This window comes from Belonocnema kinseyi, chromosome 8 (assembly GCF_010883055.1).
Source record: "Belonocnema kinseyi isolate 2016_QV_RU_SX_M_011 chromosome 8, B_treatae_v1, whole genome shotgun sequence".
Taxonomy (NCBI): Eukaryota; Metazoa; Arthropoda; class Insecta; order Hymenoptera; family Cynipidae; genus Belonocnema; species Belonocnema kinseyi.
The window spans coordinates 41,268,771-41,276,475 of NC_046664.1; the positions used below are offsets into that span (position 1 = coordinate 41,268,771).

General features: G+C 38.1%; 1 protein-coding gene across 3 annotated transcripts in view; it reads left to right on the top strand.

Moving 5' to 3' along the window:
- Positions 1–7,705, top strand: part of LOC117178875 (transmembrane protein 135-like) — a 28,562-nt gene that overhangs the window by 8,680 nt on the left and 12,177 nt on the right. For all 3 annotated transcript variants that reach the window (XM_033370391.1, XM_033370392.1, XM_033370394.1), the window contains exon 6: positions 6,478–6,742. In XM_033370391.1, the coding sequence (XP_033226282.1) occupies positions 6,478–6,742 (265 nt within the window). The remainder of the gene's footprint in view (positions 1–6,477; positions 6,743–7,705) is intronic.

Genomic DNA, 7,705 nt, shown 5'->3' on the forward strand with positions numbered 1-7,705 from the left:
AGCTCCAAGGAGATTATGTTGAAAAATAAAAAAAAATTTACCCAAAAAAATTGTTTTTATACTTCATTCTAAGGACTTATTGAACTACCCTCGTATTTTGTTGAATAAATTGGTCTCTTTTGATTGAAAGTACAACTATTTGTCTCTAAATGAAACTATTTTTGGTTGAGGTGTAAACTCTTTTATTTGTAAATTTGACCCTTTAGTTGAAAATTCAAGTATTTTATTTAAAAGTCATATTTTTTTGTTAAAATTTAGACTTATTTGTTGAATATTCTTCTTTTGGGATATACATTTTGTCCTTAAGGATTAAAAATTCACCTTTTATTGTAATAAAGCAAGCTTTTTTGGTTGAAAATTCGTCTATTTTGATTGAAATTTCAACTATTTGGTTTTAAATGCAAATATTTGTAGGATAATTGATCATTTTTGTAGAAAATTCAACTTTTTATGATAATAATTCAACGGTCTTTTAACCAAATTTGTCTTTTCAACTATTTGACGATATGTGAGGAGAAAATAAATATTTTATTCAAAAATCACTTCAGATAATAAGTTTCTTAGTTCGTCGCCACGTGTCCACCAATCACTAAACTTGTCAGGATTTTGTAATAGAGAGTCTTTTAAGAAATGTCTAAAATCAGAAATTTATAGTGAACAAGTTGGCTTTATTTTAAAGTTGAAGTTAAATTGGACATTTCGACCTACACCAATTTTCTTTTTCGCCACGCCACACCTTCGCCATGAACGCACGCCTGCGATCCTCTCTTTTCTTCCCCTCTCCAACTTGACTTATTTTCTGTTATAGTTACTACTAAAGTTGTTGACTCATTAATTTTAAAATACCAATAATATGTAAGCTAACAGGTCCGGACATCCGACCTTTGATTGGCCTCAATCTAATTTAAATACGAAATATAATTAAAACCTTTTATAATCTAAACCGTTTCATACATTTTTGACCTAACGCTGGCGCTTGTTCCTATCAAATACTACAGTACATAATCGTTTAAGTATTTTGGTAATCGTCTAATCTGGATTATAGGCTCTCGTCGATTTCCTTGCGGCCCCGTGGATGTCTTCTCTGCATCTCTAGCAATTTCTTCATCTGCATGATCTGATTCATTTTCCTCTTGAGACTGTTGTGTCAAATTTTTTTGATCATGGTTACTGACATCTTCTTCCTTCATGTGCCCATCCCCCTCACTCTCATCTTCGTCGTCATCGTCTCCTTTTCCAGGGCGCCAAGGTTTTAATTGAGATGCATGAGCCGTGGCTGCATACGTTCTTCCAGATTCAGTATGCTTGAGTTTCACTATTTTATACGTATCGTGTCCCAACGACTCCATTGCCATCATTGGACCTCTAAATTTGGGTTGAAGCTTCGTTGTGTCTCCAGTACTTTCGGTTGCTTGCTTCACAACTACAACTTCTCCAGGCTGGTAGTTTTCATAATCGCAACGCTTTTTGTCCTCACATTCTTTCATATTCAGCTGCTCGTCTTCGATTTTGTATGCACCATTGTCGTTCCAGGTCTATGTCTGACCGTAAAAGTATATTCCTGGATTAATTCCGACCATCCTGAAATTTTTGGATTCTTTGTTGCTTTGGCAAACATAGAAACTAATGCCTGACAATCCGTCACAACTGTGAACTCAATGTCCACTAAAAATGCTCGTAAACGGTCAATAGCCCACACTACGGCCATCAACTTCGTCGAGTGATACATCTTCTCGGCAGGTGTCGTTTGTTTACTCACAGCGTACACAGTGTGAAACAAGCCATCTGATCCCTTTTGCTTCAAAATACCGCTAAGGCCATTCGCGCTTGCATCAGTGTGCAACTCCGTGACTGATGTAGGGTTATAAATTGCCAGCACAGGATCCACAAGCAGGTTTTCCTTTAGGTCCTCGAATGCTTGTTTTTCCTTCTCCGTCCACTGAAAAGGAACTCCCACCTGAGTCAAACGTGTCAAAGGTTCGCTCTTTACCGCAAATCTAGGAACAAACTGTCGAAAGAATCCAGTGAGTCCAATAAATCTTCGCACATCATGAACACTACGTGGTTCTGGAAAATCGCGTATGGCGTCTAGCTTTTGCAGACCCTGTCGTATTCCATCTGCCGAAACTCAATAACCGAGATAGAACACTTCTAGTGCGCCAAATAAACATTTAGCTGTATTCAAAGTGAGTCCCGCTTTCTCCAATGCCTCAAGAATTGTGTGTAGTCGCTCCATTAGATCTTCGAAATTCCTTGCTGGGATGATAATATCATCTACGTACGCTAAGGCCACCTTATTTTTTAGCCCTGCCAAGACCTTGTTCATTAATCGACCAAATTCGTATGGTGAGTTCATCAGGCCAAACATCATTCTGTTTAGCTCGCCAGTATCATCCGGTGTGACAAACGCTGTTTTCTCCCGATTTCCGGTGCTAGAGGGACTTGTAAGTATCCATGTGCAAGATCCAAAGTCGCGTATACCTTGCTCCCAGCTAGGTATCCCAGTTGTTCGTCCACGTCAGGTAATGGGAAACTTTGCTTAATGGTTTGAGCATTCAATGCTCGAAAATCGATCACCATGCGTTTTTCTCCATGCTTTTTCTTGACCAACATGGCTGGACTAGGATAGGGTAATTTTGTGTCTGACACAATTCCTGCATTCTTCCTTTCTTTGACAATTCGTTCCATTTCTAGTTTTTCAGCACCCGAAGCTCGTATCGGTGGTCGTCGGATAGGTTTGACCCTCTCCTTTTCCCGTATCTCCATTTGCGTAAGAGTTGTACAGCCAAGTTCCCCCAAATTAATTGAAAAGCCTCTTCTATGCTTGTTCGCTAGTTCCACTACTCGCTGCCGCTCCGTTTTTGACAGCTGCGCTCCAAATTTCCAGTGTTCTTCTGGCAAAGGTTCCCGTCGAGGTTCCAGAAGTCGAGGCTGTTCAAAGCTCTCGATGTCCTTGAGCAACCGATCTCTATCCTTTACAATCTGACATCAACGAAATGAGCTAATTTAGGAGCTATGCTCTGAGTCACCATAACCACGGCTCCATTTTTCGACGAGTCATTCACTGCTCCAACTGGTAATTCCTTTACCAGGCATGGGGATCTCCAGAACCATATCTGCCCCTCCTCCGAGGTACTCCTTATCCCTGGTTTTTTCAACCACCTTCGACCCACCATGAGAGGCATGGGAACCACTGCTTCTGGAACCACCAAGGTTGGGATTGTATCCCCCACCACACCGTCGATTTGCAGGATAAGATCGACAACCCCAATGATTTTCTGAATTCTGCTAACTCCCCACAGCATGTCATCCTCATTGTTTGGTTTTCGGATGGAAAATCCACACTCCTTAGCTACTGTATCTCGGATTATACAGCCAGAACTGCCGCTGTCAACATATCCTGTAATCAGATACTTGTGATTGACGATCACTTCTTTTAAAGTAGACCTAGTGTTAACCACCTCCGTGGTTCTCGTTTCTTTCTTCTCATCGATAACCTTTGGATGTTCAGGGCACCTTTTACTGATGTGTCCCGGCTTTTTGCACTTGTAGCATAATAATTTATTTTTCTCAAATGGGCAATCTCTTGATACTGTCCTAAGTCACCACAATTCAAACATTTTTCCTCACCTTTGTTCGTGGATCCTGATTTCCTTCCAGTATTTGGTTTCTTCTCAGATTGACTTAATTTTTCGGATTCTCCTCCACGTGGCCTATCAGGTTTTTCTTCGGGCTTTCCTTTAGGTTGTCTCCTGACAGTATTGCTCCCTTCTAAGTCAGTGAGGTCGTCCAAAAATTCGTCTTCTGAAACGTGTCTACGTGTACTTAACTGTAACTACAAATCCCTAGACCACAGACCCTACAGGATTTACTTTTGGTCTCCGTGAAGTCTAAATTCAATTTTCTGAACAGATACATTTTATCTACTACATACGTCATGGTATCTTCATTTGGTTGCTGTTTTCTGTCGGATAGCATTCTCCAAATTTCCGAAGTCGAATGATCACAAATAAAAATTCTTCAGAACCTTCTTTTGAAATCGCCCCACGACTTTATTAGGTGACGTTCCGCCGACCAACACTCACGAGCCGTATCCGATAAACCTGTGATCGCCGCCTTCAGTATTGTCGCTGATTCCCAATTTAAATAATTTGGTCATATCCTCGATGTCCTCAAGCCAAATCTCCGCCGCTCGTGGTTTTCCTTTACCATTAAATTCCTTAACCTTCGAAACTGTAGGTTGTATAAACCGATGTCCACCCTCAGACTCCGATTTCGGTGCCTCCGCATTAACACCCACTAACGCCCTTAACAATGAAGGATTTTCAATCAGTAATTTCGGACTGTCCATCATTAATTTAGCCAGAAGGTCATTGAGCGTCTTAACTGAACCACCGCACCCTTCAGCTCTGGCTCGATCGGCCTGTCCGGAATCCATTCGCGTGAAATTGAAGATCTGCTCTATCTCCGTTCTCCAAAAAATTGTCAAATGCACGGCTCCGATCGCTACAATCATGTTCATTTTCATTGAACGTTTGATATTCACGACTTCGACATTCGGAATAATCGCGTGTGTTTACATTCGGATCCATATCGTCATAAATAATACATTTTTCTACGCACCGTCTCCATTTCCGCATACACGATACCAGATTCTCGATTTTCGTTCTGTATCACACTGCCTGTCATTCGGTGATCTTCATGACGCATGCGCGGATACGGCGTCGATTGTCCTAGAAATCTGATATTGATTATGATTTAAAGTCCCACCGCCGGAATAATTTGTTCATACCCGTGATTAGTTGGATATTGTTGCATATTGTACGATCCCGGGTCGCTAGCCTCTCCGGTTCTTGAAAACGTTTCAAGGTAGCAATGATTCGCGGTCTGATATTGGCTTCGATCAGCTGGCGAGTCACGTTCCACAGTATCGAAATCTGCCAGCCAGTTACTACGCTCGCGCTTGAATTGTTCCCACTAACTCGCAGGCACCGGCATATATCGCGTTCTCTACCTATCATTGTTTACTGACAAACTATGATTGCGTGTTTCACGACCTTGATTTTGTTCAAAATGATTTCCTCCGTGTTGCGTTCTGAGTTCTTGACCTCGTGGCGCATTTTCGACTAGACCTCTGCTCTGACTGCTCCTTCCATCTCTATCACCAAATTCACCGTCGCCATATTGTCTATTGCTTGAATTTATCAGTCTATCCGCCGAATTTGACGAGGCACTCATTATTTACACCCTACGTACGAGTACCTTGAAATATCCTGGAATGTTTTCTTCCCTTTTAGGTTATTGTTCTCACCGCCCTAAAGAATCAAAACCACCGCCACTGACTCCACAGCTGAACTTTCCCTGGACCTCCAATTCACCGTACACCGTTTAATCTTTTAATAGTTTACACCACACGTTACGCCAAAGTATCTTTGGTTACGCCCTGTTGAAAGTTGGGGAAACATCCCACTTCTGATTGTGAGAAGAAAATAGATATTTTAATCAAAATCACTTCAGATAATAAGTTTCTTAGTTCGTCGCCACGTGTCCACCAATCACTAAAGTTGTCAGGATTTTGTAAAAGAGAGTGTTTTAAGAAATTTCTAACATCAGAAATTTATAGTAAACAAGTTGGCTTTATTTTAATGTTGAAGTTAAATTGGACATAGCGCCCTACGCCAATTTTCTTTTTCGCCACGCCACACCTTCGCCATGAACGCACCCCAGCGATCCTCTCTCTTCTTCCCCTGTCCAACTTGACTCATTTCCTGTTATAGTTACTACTTAAGTTATTGACTCACTAATTTTAAATTACCAATAATATGTAAGCTAACAGATATGTAATCTTTTTTTATTGAAAATTCGTCTCTTCTTATTGAAATTTAAAGTATTTGGTTGCAAATTCAAATGTTTATTTGATAATTTAACTTTCTTCATTTAAATTTATATTTTTTGTTGTTAAAAATTCAACTATTTGGCTGAAGCTTCAATTGCCTCATTAAAAATTCATGTGGTTTTCTTGTAAGTTCTTAACTTTTTGAGTATAAATGCAGCTGTTTTTTAACATTATTTTTTTTAATTTAACTTCCTACCTTGAAAGCTCGAATCTTTTGTTAAAAATTCATCTCTTATAGTTGAAAATTCAACTAGTTTGTTGAAAATACATATTTCGATTTGGTTGACAAGTTTAACAATTCAAAAAGATATGCTTGAACCCTAAATTCAGAATCATTCAAGCTGAATAATTATTTATAAAAAATTGTTTTAACTTTAATTTTTATATTTACTAAACAACAAAAATTTGAAAATCAATTATATTTATGTACTCTATATTCATAATGAAATAAAATTACTATTTCAGTCATTCAGTGTCAGATCTAATTTTTTTATAAATAATGCCACTTAGTTATCCTTAGTTATCTGATTCTGATAGTCTTGCCGAATATTCTTATTACTAATTTAGTAATATTGTAATAGGATTCTCGTTGGACCGTACGAAGAAGCAAAATATCTAAAACGTCAGTCACAACTTGAAAGAAGTCAAGTACAAATGAGTAATGATCATAAAGATGAGCGCGAAGGCTCGGATAAAAAAGGAGACGACAAATCGAGAAGGAACGGACTATTTAGTATTATTTGGAAAGCCCTTAATGTTTATAAGCTCTTAATAGACAAATTAAAGGCAAAAAGTAAGCATGTATCCTGTCCACATTCCAACAGTTGTGTTCATTATGTTTTAACGGTATGTAAGATATCACTTTTCATTCTTAGCTATCTAATTTCTGAATTCAGAGTGTCCACCCTGTCTGGAAAACCTGTATTTGTCAGGGAATTTTTTCTATATTTGGAAAAACCTGGAAATGTCAGAGGAAGGTTTTTCCTAACAAAAGAAAAAGAAATGGATAATTTCGATATTTTTCAAACTTATGTTTCTGTCTAGCCAAAAATCTTATTTGCAAAAAATCAGAAAGCCGAGCAAAATCTATATTAATGTTTTCTGTTACAAGGAACAACTTTTTAACATACGTCAATATTATATTCCAAAATAAAACCAAAGTTTTTAATAATTTTGGTCGATTTAGAAAAATGATTTCTACTTTTTCTACAGTCGTAGATTTGTCAAATTATCTCAGTCCACTCTAATTAAATCGTTATTTATTATTGAATTTTTATTTATTTAGAAATTAAATTAGCTGTCTGAAAATTTATGTACTTTCTGAATAATTCCCTTTATTATAGAAAAATTATCCGTATAGTTGAACATTCATCTTTTTGGTATAAAATTCAACTATTCCAGTTGAAGATTCATCATTTTAGTTGAAAATTCATCAGTTTGGTTAAAAATTAATTCCTTAAACTAAAAATTTGAATGTCAATTGACACGCTCAGAGCAAAACCGAACTAAAAAAAAAACGTGCGGAAAAGCGAAGTAAAAATACGCGAGAGCAAAATAACCAAGAATTAGCGATAGGAAAAATGACACAAGAACGAATGGAGAGGGTTCCCCCCACTTTTCTGTTGCGAAGACCAGCCTCGCGTAAAGCTGAAAATGCGTGAACACGAACCCGATCTCGCCCGACTTCCTAAATGACGATCTAATCAACTGCTCCTCAAATTTATTCTGGTTTTAAAATCCTCAGTTACCATAGAATCATTACATTTGTTGCGAAGAGGAAAACATTATTTACTGTATTATGTATATATG